The sequence below is a fragment of the Staurois parvus genome, unplaced genomic scaffold, assembly GCF_062004578.1.
Source record: "Staurois parvus isolate SC_StPar_1 unplaced genomic scaffold, SC_StPar_1.0 ptg000264l, whole genome shotgun sequence".
NCBI lineage: Eukaryota > Metazoa > Chordata > Amphibia > Anura > Ranidae > Staurois > Staurois parvus.
In genome coordinates, this window is record NW_028318060.1 from 3,970,277 (window position 1) to 3,985,239 (window position 14,963).

The window sequence follows — 14,963 nt, forward strand, 5'->3', positions numbered from 1 at the left end:
CTTTTGAAGATAAAGATTTGTACACAGAGGTTTCACAACTGACTACTATGGATTGTTAAAGAGCTAGCTGACATGAGAGAAGGCGCAATATAGAGCAAACAAGAGCCCCATTGCACAGGTATGTGAATAGTGCAAGAAATAGCAAAGGTCACTTTGAAGAAAGAAGAAAAAAAAAAAGCAAACATCTGAAAGGGCGTTTGAAGTACAAGAAGGTCTGTGAATGTTTAGCAATTCTCCCTTTAAAGTATAAATATAACAAAAAGCTTTTGGAAGTTCAAGCTGCAATGATAAAGGTATTGTACAAGAACAATGTGATTTATAATGTAGTTTAAAGGAGAAGAGCATTGTAATTTATAATACATCTTAGCACAGCAACCCAATGCTAGGAACAACATAGCGTTGGTAAAAGAAAATATAGAAATCGGTTTTAAAGAAATAAGGTTTACTACGGCCCTGACTACTTATACTGTGCTTCCATCTGCTTCCATGATTCTCTATCACCACATTCTACCCTCAGATAAGTGCATGCCACAAGCTGGAATTAAAGTGTTAAAATAAAACATATATTAATAGTCCCAATGGAGATGAAATAAAGTGAGAAGTGCACACTAACCAGATGTGCACATTAAATGTGCAGTGTAGATATCCTACAGTTCAGCAAGTGGTCATCTGGGTGGTAAAGATAGGTAGATTCCCTGGGACAGAATGGGTCCACAGATGGCACATAGATAGTTAAAAGGCTCCCTTTGAGGGTAAAACCAGGCATAACTCCATCAAAGGGTAAGACTCCTTCACTGGGTAGAGCGGGTTATGGTGTCTAAAAAAAGAGATGCTCCCCGCAAGGGGTCAAGAAAAAAAGGTGCCCATAGTGATGTATTGTTTGATAAACAGCATTTATTGAAAGCAAATGACAGTAGCAAAGGGATGCATCCGGTAAAAAATTGCAGTGTACAGAAGGACTAACTGTCCTGAAAGGAGTAATGGCCGCCGAAGCTCCACGATGCTCAGACGGTGTGACGTCATGGCGTACGTAGGCTCCTTCTAGGCTACTGTCATTTGCTTTCAATAAATGCTGTTTATCAAACAATACATCACTATGGGCAGCTTTTTTTCTTGACCCCTTGCGGGGAGCATCTCTTTTTTTAGACACCATAACCCGCTCTACCCAGTGAAGGAGTCTTACCCTTTGATGGAGTTGTACCTGGTTTTACCCTCAAAGGGAACCTTTTAACTATCTATGTGCCATCTGTGGACCCATTCTGTCCCAGGGAATCTACCTATCTTTACCACCCAGATGACCACTTGCTGAACTGTAGGATATCTACACTGCACATTTAATGTGCACATCTGGTTAGTGTGCATTTCTCACTTTATTTCATCTCAATTGGGACTATTAATATATATGTTTTATTTTAGCATTTCATTTATCATTTTCATTTTTGCTTTTATCTTAGCGCTGCACTTTTTTTCATATGTTTTTGTGAGGATTGTTATTGGTTATCCTGTGTGCCTAGCTGCTTTATTTGAAAAGCGCTCACTTATTTTATTTTACTTGGAATTAAAGTGTAATTCACCTTCACCAAAAAACAGCCTATGTAGGGAAGGGAAGTCTGTGGATAAAAAAAAAAAAAAGAGTGCGTCTGACTAAAGTTCAATAATGTCCTTGCTATAGGTTTAGGCCATTTATGTACCTCATGTAGCCTGACTGGAATACTCCCAGGACGTTGCTAAGTACTTCCAGGATGTTGCTAAGTGAGGCCTAGTCATTACTGATCATCACAATCATCTTCACCATCACAAGAGTGAGATTTTTCTCTGATTCAGACCCCCTCACATGATCTCTGTCCCCTGATACAGTAGCTCTAAGCTCAGCGTCTGAGAGCTCACTCCTGTGATGGTAGAGGTGAGCAATAATGACTAGACCTCACTTAGCAATGTCCTGGGAGTATTCCAGTCAGGCTTCATGAGGTACGTAAATGGTCTACAACTATAGCAAGGGTATTTTCAACTTTAGTCAGAGCTGCACAGTTTGTTATTATCTACAGACACCCCTTATCTGCATAGGCAGTTTTTTTGGTAAAGGTTAACTATCCTTTTAAGGAATATGTCACCTGGGGCAGTGGTTAATGACAATTTAGATTTGTTTTATTAGCTCAGATATGGGTGAGGGGTGACCACTGTTTTACAATGAAGTGCATTCATTTGTTTCAAAATTCAGTGCACTATATTATAAATCTTCAACATTTTATTGTTACATATAATAATTAGAATACATTTTTTTAAATCACTTAAAGTATATTTACAGAACAGTTAATTGACATTATTAACAGAACACAACCAAAAATGAAAATGACATCTTTTGTTATTTAGCCTCACTGTAAAATCCCTTTTAAGAGATGAATGCACATTTAGATCTATGCATAAGGAAGATCATCATCACTTAGGTCTGAGTCGTCGTCCTCCACTTCTCCTTCAATAACAGATTTCTTTCCTTTGCAACAGGATACAATCAGTCCAATAATGAAAACCTATAATCAAAGAAATATATACTTTTAATAATGCTTCTAAAGGTAATTTTGTCATGTTCCTCTGCTAGCTGAGATCCTTGAGGCTAATCAAAGAGTCTAAGCCAAAAAAGTGGGTTTTACAGAAAGACAAAAAGTGCTGCAACATACATCTAAATTTTTTTTTTCAGAGTACCTTGGTAGTCCTGAACACCAGGGAACCTTTTTATGTGATAATCAATTTTAGCAACAACTGACCCATCTTGCCTCTTGAATGATAGGAAAGCTCACTAGCCAATAGCAAAGCACAGAAGGTAGAAAGGGAAGGTCAAAACACCAACTTCCTAGCTGAAATCAAGATTTGTATTAAAAAAAAAAAATCTTAATTACCCCTCTGCACACTGCTATAGACCTTTGCCTTTTTCTAGAAAATGCATAAAACAGGGTTTGTTTCACACACATTCAGTATTTCAGGCTGCTTGGGAGATCTGGGAGAAATCTGAAGATGCAGTTGCCTACTATAAATCTGAGGTCATTATTTTATTTTTTTTTTTAAGTTTAACATTACTTTTTGTATAATTACCGTATTTTTCGCTCCATAAGATGCGCTTAGGTTTTAGAGGTGAAAAACAAGAAAAAAAATATTCTGAACCAATGGACTGCAGACACAGTACAGGGGATGACCAGAGACTGCGGACACAGTACAGGGGATGACCAGAGACTGCAGACACAGTACAGGGGATGACCAGAGACTGCAGACACAGTACAGGGGATGCCCAGAGACTGCAGACACAGTACAGGGGATGACCAGAGACTGCGGACACAGTACAGGGGATGACCAGAGACTGCAGACACAGTACAGGGGATGACCAGAGACTGCAGACACAGTACAGGGGATGACCAGAGACTGCAGACACAGTACAGGGGATGACCAGAGACTGCAGACGCAGTACAGGGGATGACCAGAGACTGCAGACACAGTACAGGGGATGACCAGAGACTGCAGACACAGTACAGGGGATGACCAGAGACTGCAGACACAGTACAGGGGATGACCAGAGACTGCAGACACAGTACAGGGGATGACCAGAGACTGCAGACACAGTACAGGGGATGACCAGAGACTGCGGACACAGTACAGGGGATGACCAGAGACTGCGGACACAGTACAGGGGATGACCAGAGACTGCGGACACAGTACAGGGGATGACCAGAGACTGCGGACACAGTACAGGGGATGACCAGAGACTGCGGACACAGTACAGGGGATGACCAGAGACTGCGGACACAGTACAGGGGATGACCAGAGACTGCGGACACAGTACAGGGGATGACCAGAGACTGCGGACACAGTACAGGGGATGACCAGAGACTGCGGACACAGTACAGGGGATGACCAGAGACTGCGGACACAGTACAGGGGATGACCAGAGACTGCGGACACAGTACAGGAGATGACCAGAGACTGCGGACACAGTACAGGAGATGACCAGAGACTGCGGACACAGTACAGGAGATGACCAGAGACTGCGGACACAGTACAGGAGATGACCAGAGACTGCGGACACAGTACAGGAGATGACCAGAGACTGCGGACACAGTACAGGAGATGACCAGAGACTGCGGACACAGTACAGGAGATGACCAGAGACTGCGGACACAGTACAGGAGATGACCAGAGACTGCGGACACAGTACAGGAGATGACCAGAGACTGCGGACACAGTACAGGAGATGACCAGAGACTGCGGACACAGTACAGGAGATGACCAGAGACTGCGGACACAGTACAGGAGATGACCAGAGACTGCGGACACAGTACAGGAGATGACCAGAGACTGCGGACACAGTACAGGAGATGACCAGAGACTGCGGACACAGTACAGGAGATGACCAGAGACTGCGGACACAGTACAGGAGATGACCAGAGACTGCGGACACAGTACAGGAGATGACCAGAGACTGCGGACACAGTACAGGAGATGACCAGAGACTGCGGACACAGTACAGGAGATGACCAGAGACTGCGGACACAGTACAGGAGATGACCAGAGACTGCGGACACAGTACAGGAGATGACCAGAGACTGCGGACACAGTACAGGAGATGACCAGAGACTGCGGACACAGTACAGGAGATGACCAGAGACTGCGGACACAGTACAGGAGATGACCAGAGACTGCGGACACAGTACAGGAGATGACCAGAGACTGCGGACACAGTACAGGAGATGACCAGAGACTGCGGACACAGTACAGGAGATGACCAGAGACTGCGGACACAGTACAGGAGATGACCAGAGACTGCGGACACAGTACAGGAGATGACCAGAGACTGCGGACAGAGTACAGGAGATGACCAGAGACTGCGGACACAGTACAGGAGATGACCAGAGACTGCGGACAGAGTACAGGAGATGACCAGAGACTGCGGACAGAGTACAGGAGATGACCAGAGACTGCGGACAGAGTACAGGAGATGACCAGAGACTGCGGACAGAGTACAGGAGATGACCAGAGACTGCGGACACAGTACAGGAGATGACCAGAGACTGCGGACAGAGTACAGGAGATGACCAGAGACTGCGGACAGAGTACAGGAGATGACCAGAGACTGCGGACAGAGTACAGGAGATGACCAGAGACTGCGGACAGAGTACAGGAGATGACCAGAGACTGCGGACAGAGTACAGGAGATGACCAGAGACTGCGGACAGAGTACAGGAGATGACCAGAGACTGCGGACAGAGTACAGGAGATGACCAGAGACTGCGGACAGAGTACAGGCGATGACCAGAGACTGCGGACAGAGTACAGGAGATGACCAGAGACTGCGGACAGAGTACAGGAGATGACCAGAGACTGCGGACAGAGTACAGGAGATGACCAGAGACTGCGGACAGAGTACAGGAGATGACCAGAGACTGCGGACAGAGTACAGGAGATGACCAGAGACTGCGGACAGAGTACAGGAGATGACCAGAGACTGCGGACAGAGTACAGGAGATGACCAGAGACTGCGGACAGAGTACAGGAGATGACCAGAGACTGCGGACAGAGTACAGGAGATGACCAGAGACTGCGGACAGAGTACAGGAGATGACCAGAGACTGCGGACAGAGTACAGGAGATGACCAGAGACTGCGGACAATACAGGGGATGACAAAGAGACTGCAGACAGTACAGGGGATGACCAAGAGACCGCAAACCTTTGGAGGGGGGGGGGAGCGGGTACCTGAATTTGACAGGAACCCGCTCCCACTTCTGCGGAGTTGTCCTCCTTTTAGTGTGGGCAACTGGCTGACAGCTGTGTGCCCATTGTGCATGCGCGAGAAGTGCTGCACTTTGTGAATGGCCCGGCATCTTCTGGGACCTGTCATGTGTCCCAGAAGACACCAGGCCATTCACAAAGCGCAGCGCTTCTCGCGCATGCGCAGTGAGCACCCGACTTTCACAGCCGGGTGCCCACACTAAAGATGCAGGCGCGGGAAAACTGTACAGCGCTGGACCGAGGAACAGGTATGGTCCTGCTGCAGAGAAGAGCTGAGCGGCCGGCCTGGTATTCTGACATGGTGGCGGAAATACCGGACCGGCCGCTCCACAAGATGCACTAACATTCCCCCCCCCCCTTTTTTTGGGGGGAAAAAAGTGCGTCTTATGGGAGTGAAAAATATGGTAATTATAAAGTTATTGCAAAAGAATGCAAATTATTTTGCTATTCGCAAACATTCTGACCGCTATATTCCTTCCTTTTGTGCGGGTTAATAAAACGAAGACAACACTATGATTCCTAACATTATCCTTCAGTTTTAAAAAAGCAGAAAGAAGAAACAGGATTTTTGAACTCGCCACAAAATCATTTTCTCTGAGTTTATTGAAGGACACAGCCATACATGACAATTGGGTTTGATTTTGCCACATACAGGAGCAGGACTCTAGGTGCAACTATACTAAAAGCACATCCAAGCCCTATGGAGGTGTCCAAACCCCTCAATCTGCAGCAAAGAGTTCAGTTAATAGTCAGCAATACCGGCAGTATAAGACATACCCACTGAGACAGCCAAATGACTACTAGGTGGGAGAGGTGTCCTTCAATGGACTCAGAGAAAGGGATTTTATAGTGCGTACAAAAATCCTGTTTTTCGTTCATTGCAGGACACATCCATACTTCATAATAGATGGGACGTCCCAAAGAAGTATCAGAAAACAGAAGCATGGTGAGCCCATAAACAGAAAACAACAGAACAGGAAAATCAAACTGCCATCTACAAAACTTCTTGACCAAGCTGGCATCTGCTGAGGCAGCAACATCGTACTCTGTAAAAGTATGAACAGATAACCAAGTAGACATCATGTAAACTTGAACAACTTGAAGCAGAATTATGAAAAGCCCAGGATGCACTCAGCATCCTGGTAGAATGCGCAATGACTGGAAACGGAGGTTCTAGGCCTACAGGTGTATAAGCCTGGACAAATTTACCTGGAAATGGTAGAAGAAGACAAAACACCTTTCCTATGGGCACCAGGAACATTTGCAAGGAGGGACCGACCATAGTGGAAAGGCAAACCCAATGGACCTAACTACAGTGCATCCAATCAATGAAGGTTCACCTCTCTGGGATGAGAAGGATGAGGGCAGAGAGAGGGTAGTTCAAGTCTTGGTTCAAGTAGAAGACCGACACCACCTTAGGTAAGGACAGACAAGGATGAATAACCACTTTATCCTGGTGTAACACTAAAATCGGCTGCTCAATATAAAGGCCATCATCTGAGACAAAGACAAAAGGGGGATATCGCAGATGTTTTCAAAAGGAGGCTTTTGGAAAGCCAACAAGACAAGTTTGAAGTCCAAAGAGGACAAAGAATGGAAGTACGAAAGAGGAAGATAGAAGCTAAGGTTAGTTGAAAGAGAACTGCCAAGGCAGATACTTGGTCCTTCACAGTGCTGAGGGCCACACCTCTTGAAGAAGGGAACGGATAAGAGCAACAAGGAATTTGAGGGGATGAAATCCCACAGATTTCCAGTAGGTGAAGAAGACCTTCCAAGTGCAACAGTAGATGAACCTGGAAGTGGACTTCGACGCACAAAGCATGGTAGAAATGATAGCTTGAGAAAGGTCTTAGTCCTATAGGGAGAAACAGGTGTGAAGGCACTGCAACCTCTCTCAATAATTACTCTGACTGGTGCTTAGACCCAGAGGTTGCCGATGCCCCACAGATCTACAATAAAGACAAAGATAGTTGGCACGTCAGGATAAACAACTAACGTCTGCTTCTATTTTAAAGGCTAAAGCAGCCAATGCATTTCAGACTTTTAGTCCTTTGCCATGGCTGAGCATCTTATTCCTTTACCACCTGTCTTTCAACAGCCAAGCCAATAAAGCTATAAACTGTAAAACAGGGTGGTAGATTGAACCTTGAAAAAGAAAGTACAGGTGAAGTGGAAGGTGCCACTGAGTGTCTGCGAATGAACAAGATCCGAATGAAAAAGATCCAAACCAGGTTTTAGACAGAAAGGCATATATCAAGGAGTGAGGAAAGAACAAACAGAGGGCGCACAGGCCTAGTGCATTACCATAAAAAATGTTTAATATGAAATAAAATAGGTGTTGTGCTCACAAACGACAATAAAGTCAAGGCACATCATAAAGGAACAGCTGGGTCAACACCGCGCTGAGTAACAGTCCACAATAGGGAGTATAGACATCCAATAGGCTGACGCATTTCGAGGACTTGCCTCTTCCTCGGAGCCACAAAGAGGCAAGTCCTCGAAACGCGTCAGTCTGTTGGATGTCTACACTCCCTATTGCGGATTGTTACTCAGCGCGGTGTTGACCCAGCTGTTCCTTTATGATGTGCCTTGACTTTATTGTCGTTTGTGAGTACAACTCCTACTTTATTTCTTATTAAACATATTTTATGGTAATGCACTAGGCCTATGCGCCCTCTGTTTGTTCTTTCCTCATTCAGTATATTTGGATTCCCCCAGTCTATTTGAGGGCAGCAAGGTGTGCATGTTCCAGGACATTCTTAATGTGGTTGTAGCTTGCATCGAGTCTATCCCCAAGTGCAGGAGCATTTGTGTTTGCTGGTTCTTTGATATATCAAGGAGTACATGTGCCCCAAAACCACCAGCCTATTTGATGCTTCTGCCCAGGGGTACTTTGACCTAACCCAAAACTTGGGAACTTTCCAAAATGAAGGTGGACAGAAAGAAATCAATGTCCAGATTTCTCCAGCACTGACATCTGGAGAAAACCCACAGGGACCATTTTCCCTGATCTGGTGATTGAGACAACCTGCCAGTTGTTCACCCCGGGATGAGAACTACGGACAGGCCAGTACATAAAGTTCTGCCCTACTGAGGATGGGAGATGCCTTTAGAGCTACTGCTGAGCTCCTGGTGCCCCGTTGGTGATTTATGTAGGCCACTGCCATAACACAGTTTGATTGTACCCTGATAGCACAATTTCAGAGGAGAGTTCTGCCAACACAAACATTGTTCCAAATAATATATGGGGGGAGAAAGTGAAAAGTCAAAAATATCACCTGGGACAAGGAAATAACTATGTTATAAATGGATGCACCCAACCCTAAAACGGATAGTACTCACAGTCTAGTAGGAGTCAAATCTGGGACTAAATAGTCCCAGTTAAATAGTTGTCACAGCAGATACCCCTATACTGGGGACAGCATGCACCCATTGGTGCTACTGGGGGGACTACCCGGATCTATGATACCTGCCCTGTCACCCAGCAACACAGTTGATTGAAACAAAACAAAAATGCATAGAGAGGAACCAAAATCAACTGGAACTAAAAACTCTAAAAATCAGCAAAGGAAATAACTGAACTCCTTGCTGCAGATGGGAGGTTTGGCCACCTCCAGAGGGCTGCCTCCTGGGTGTGATTTTAGCTTAGTTGCACCTAGCTTCCTGCTCCCGTGGGTGTAGACATCAAATCCATCTGGCATGATGTGTCCTTCAATGAACAAAAAAGGAAGCATGTGTTACAGCAAAGCAAAACACAATGCAATAGAGTGGACTGTAAAGAAAAGTTAAACTGCTAATCCAGCTAAAAAGCTAAACACACTGTAGATGTACTTATACATTTATCATATTATCTGCTAAATGATTTTCAACTCTGTACAGCCTTTTGATTTTTTTACACCTCTACCATTTACACAGTCAGGAAGATAATTTTGCTACTTCTTGGTTCAGCTTTACTGCTTTCGTTATCACCTTCTTGTGAAATGAATAGAAGTGATGTTGATTCAGTGACCAGTAAACATGCTGGGGAGGTGACAAAGGAAGCTGCATCCCTAAACCAGGAAATAAGTGTGTCAGCTGCATAGATGTGCAGGAGGGGGTGGGGCTTTAATAATTGGTGAATATGACCTTTAACCTTTGATAAGTTGGCTAATTAACATGCTTTAGCAAACCATGTAATTAACTGGTTTGAAAAAGCATAACCTTGACCATATTAACCACTTGCCCTCCAGAGGATTTCCCCCCCTTCCTGACCAAGCCATTTATTTGTGATACGATGTTGCGTTATTTTAACGGACAACTGCGCGGCCATGCAATGCTGTACATCAATGAAATGTCCTTTTTTTCCCCACAAAAAGAGCTTTATTTCAGTAGTATTTGATCACCTGTGCGATTTTAATTTTTTGCACTATAACAAAAAAAAAAAAGCCGACAATTTTGAAAAAAATATCAATATTTTTTACTTTTTGCTACAAAAGATACAGCGTAAAACAAAAAAAAAAAGAGAAAAATCTAATTTCTTCATAAATATAGGCCAAAATGTATTCTACTACGCCTTTGCTAAAAAAAAAAAATCCCAATACATGTAAATTAATTGGTTTACGTGAAAGTTATAGCATCTACAAATGGCGGTATATACAGTCAGGTCCATAAATATTGGGACATTGACACAATTCTAACATTTTTGCCTCTATACACCACCACAATGGATTTTAAATGAAACAAACAAGATGTGCTTTAACTGCAGACTGTCAGCTTTAATTTGAGGGTATTTACATCCAAATCAGGTGAACGGTGTAGGAATTACAACAGTTTGCATATGTGCCTCTCACTTGTTAAGGGACCAAAAATAATGGGACAATTGGCTTCTCAGCTGTTCCATGGCCAGGTGTGTGTTATTCCCTCATTATCCCAATTACAATGAGCAGATAAAAGGTCCAGAGTTCATTTCAAGTGTGCTATTTGCATTTGGAATCTGTTGCTATCAACTCTCAAGATGAGATCCAAAGAGCTGTCACTATCAGTGAAGCAAGCCATCATTAGGCTGAAAAAACAAAACAAACCCATCAGAGAAATAGCAAAAACATTAGGCGTGGCCAAAACAACTGTTTGGAACATTCTTAAAAAGAAGGAATGCACCGGTGAGCTCAGCAACACCAAAAGACCCGGAAGACCACAGAAAACAACTGTGGCGGATGACCTAGGAATTCTTTCCCTGGTGAAGAAAACACCCTTCACAACAGTTGGCCAGATCAAAAAAACACTCCAGGAGGTAGGTGTATGTGTGTCAAAGTCAACAATCAAGAGAAGACGTCACCAGAGTGAATACAGTGGGTTCACCACAAGATGTAAACCATTGGTGAGCCTCAAAAACAGGAAGGCCAGATTTGAGTTTGCCAAACGACATCTAAAAAAGCCTTCACAGTTCTGGAACAACATCCTATGGACAGATGAGACCAAGATCAACTTGTACCAGATTGATGGGAAGAGAAGAGTATGGAGAAGGAAAGGAACTGCTCATGATCCTAAGCATACCACCTCATCAGTGAAGCATGGTGGTGGTAGTGTCATGGCATGGGCATGTATGACTGCCAATGGAGCTGGTTCTCTTGTATTTATTGATGATGTGACTGCTGACAAAAGCAGCAGGATGAATTCTGAAGTGTTTTGGGCAATATTATCTGCTCATATTCAGCCAAATGCTTCACAACTCATTGGACGCCGCTTCACAGTGCAGATGGACAATGACCCAAAGCATACTGCAAAAGCAACTAAAGAGTTTTTTAAGGGAAAGTAGTGGAATGTTATGCAATGGCCAAGTCAATCACCTGACCTGAATCTGATTGAGCATGCATTTCACTTGCTGAAGACAAAACTGAAGGGAAAATGCCCCAAGAACAAGCAGGAACTGAAGACAGTTGCAGTAGAGGCCTGGCAGAGCATCACCAGGGATGAAACCCAATGTCTGGTGATGTCTATGCGTTCCAGACTTCAGGCTGTAATTGACTGCAAAGGATTTGCAACCAAGTATTAAAAAGTGAAAATTTGATTTATGATTATTATTCTGTCCCATTACTTTTGGTCCCTTAAAAAGTGGGAGACATAAATGCAAGCTGTTGTAATCCCTACACCGTTCACCTAATTTGGATGTAAATACTCTCAAATTAAAGCTGGCAGTCTGCAGTTAAAGCACATCTTGTTCATTTCATTTAAAATCCATTGTGGTGGTGTATAGAGCCAAAAATGTTAGAATTGTGTCGATTTCCCAATATTTATGGACCTGACTGTATACTGGAATTTTAATTTTTTTTTATACTAGTAATTAGCGACTTATAGCGGGACTGCGGCAGGCATTCTGTTACTGGGCGGGAACTGACTAACTGCCACTGACATCCCAATGACACTAAGAGTGATCAGTGCTAATAAAAAGCCCTGATACTGTACTAATGACACTGGGCAGGAAGGGGCTAACATCTGGAGCGATCAAAGGGTTAACTGTGTGCTGTTTTACATCATATGTTGTGTGTTTTTTAATAGGGAAACATGCTGCTGTGTGTTTCTCTGCTTACACAGCAGCATGTTCTTGCTGGCAGGAGAGAGACCTGTGTTGTTTACACATAGGTCTCTCCCCTGTCAGTTCTACACGATGATTGTCGGGTGCCAGCAGGGAATCTCTGGCCGGGACCCGGTGATAGACATCCGTAGCTGCCAATGGCGGCGCAGGTAAGGCAGCGCGCACGCCCCCCCCCTACCCATATACACACACACGTGATTTTGGGCAGCCCTCCCGCCCTGTAGCAGTAGGTCTACTATAAGGCGACAGGGAAATCGTTAAAAGTGCTATGTGTAATGTAATGGTTTCATTGGAGAAACTTAACAACTTAACATGCAAATACTTGATGGACCAACCAATGCGTGAATGCTATAATGAGACAACTTTGTTTTCTATTGGTCCAGTGTTTCTATGATGGCTCTTGTTGGAAAACTGCCACTACATAGTATAGTGTAACGTAAATACAGGGATGACACAAACGTTTTATAAATACTTAAGATAGTATTTACCCCAATGAATATCCAGTTTCCAAAATAATAGACAGTACTGAAGAACCAAAACTTGTGCAGAAACAGGTACGTTCGAGTTATTGTACATTGATCTGTAAAAAGAAATATTGACAAAGCTTCAGTAATTTTAGCATTTGCAAACCCAGCTAGGAGGATTCTACTATATACCTGCATACATATTATGCTTATTGTACAAAACAGAACAGTACTGTGCAAAAGTTATTGGCAGGTGTGAAAAATGCTGTAAAGTAAGAATTCTTCGAGAAATACATGTTTTAATTATTTTTTTCAATTTACAAAATGCAAAAGTAGAAAACAGAAGAAAAACCTAAATCAAATCAATATTTGGTGCGACTACCCTTTGGCTTCAAACCAGCATCAACGATGATTCACAAGCTACAGGATTGTGAATCAAAAGTGACAATGATAACAACTACACCCTCTGCAACATTTTTTCATCCCACTTTAGTGCAAGCTAACACCTACATGAGAATGGCAACTCTGCTCTGAATTCAGGAGCAGAGCAGCATTGTTGCCATAACATCACAGGAAGCTGCATTAGGTTGATTTCACTTGCAGCCTTAACAGGTATTTGTGGGGCTTTGCAGGTGGATTAAGAAAAAAACAGTAAATTCATATGCAGGTATTATTAAGTGCCACTGTAATTATAACATTAGGGGTGCATTTAAGCTAACCTCCAATGCCCCACTGTGAAGTCCCTAGGTCCATGTATTTCCCTATTCATGTGGTCTCCATTTACTAGCTAGCTGTTAGCATAAGGGGATGGGAGACACCACAAGCTCAACAGGTGAAGAGGAATGTGAACAGCCTCAGCCTTGAACCCCTCCTAAGCCACATTCCTCTAGCTGTTACCATAATTACATCACTGGAATAATGGCTATAAAAGCAATACAAGGACTGCCAAAGCTGACATCTTGAAAATATTACTTACCTTGCTATTATGTTCCACCCTCTGGCATCAATACATTTTAAAACTCTGACCTGAAGAAAGTTTGCAGATCATAGCTCCTTGCTTAATACTTGTTCTGGTGTCAGGACCTGGATCACCTGCTGGTGGGCAATGTGCTTCCCACGGTGGAAGGTTGTAGTTCCGGAGTCCACTAGCGGGTTTCTCCCAGCAGCCAGCAGATCCCAGTAACCAGTTTTCACCTGATGCTGGCTCCTTGGAGGGTTTTTAGATCCCCCTTACTAATGCCTCTCACCCCAGCATTTGGCTGCCAGATTCTGTTTGCTATTGATCCTTATCTTGCCCCTTCCGTGTACCCTGCTTCCTTGTACCTGCTCCCCCTTGTTACTTATCCCAGTTTTTGCTCCGCCTTCCCATCTGCTTCCTGCACCTCCAGCTTCTCTGTTCCCCAATTTGTATATATTGTACAGTATATACTGTAGTTAGTTTGATTAGTTAGTTATTCTGTCACTGGGTTAACTTATATTTTTATGTTTGCTTTGTGATGGTGTTTGGATGGATTTTGGTTTATTGTAAACAAATCTCACTTAAAGCATAGACATTCTGGTCCTGGTTTTCTGAGTGTAGCTACACAGATTTGGCCATCTTTGCTGCCGATTCCAGACATCTGGTTTAGTGACTATGGAAAGTATTGAAGCCATGCCAACTACAATTTTCTGATGGAGGTGTCAGCAATGGCAGCCCACCTACTTTTTTTTTTTATAACAGATGTCCTTTAACACACAATAAAGGACATTCATATAGGTAGGTCTTCACAGCAGTTGCTCAGTATAACTGTATTAACCTAAACATTTTTGTACATATTCTGCTTTTAGTATATTTTTTTTTTTGTTTACAAACGATTTTATTTTTCAAGAAATAGACTGTAAAGTGACATTACAGCTTCAAACGGTATAAACAGTAACAAAGCACAACAGAAGTGTACATTTCAAAAAAGCACAATCATATAGAGTAAAGAAAAAGTTAACAGAGGAAGAGAGAATAAAGTGAAAGTACATGAGCATTATAAATAAAGGAGGTAGGCAGAGTTATACATCTACCAACAGAGTAAGTCAATCAACTCAAAATAAGGAATGTATTTAGTCATGTAGTAAATGTCTATGAGTTTTCCAAACTTCCCATTTTTTATCAAATAAGTGCATC

General features: G+C 43.2%; 1 protein-coding gene across 1 annotated transcript in view; it reads right to left on the reverse strand.

Annotated features, from left to right (window-relative positions):
• Positions 1-2,227: 2,227 nt before the first annotated feature.
• LMBRD1 (LMBR1 domain containing 1) overlaps positions 2,228-14,963 on the reverse strand; it is a 270,616-nt gene continuing 257,880 nt past the window's right edge. Inside the window, exons 15-16 of the mRNA XM_089681325.1 lie at positions 12,833-12,924; positions 2,228-2,528 (exon numbers count right to left, since the gene is read on the reverse strand). Coding sequence (XP_089537451.1) covers positions 2,415-2,528; positions 12,833-12,924 — 206 coding nt within the window. The 3' untranslated portion in view covers positions 2,228-2,414. The remainder of the gene's footprint in view (positions 2,529-12,832; positions 12,925-14,963) is intronic.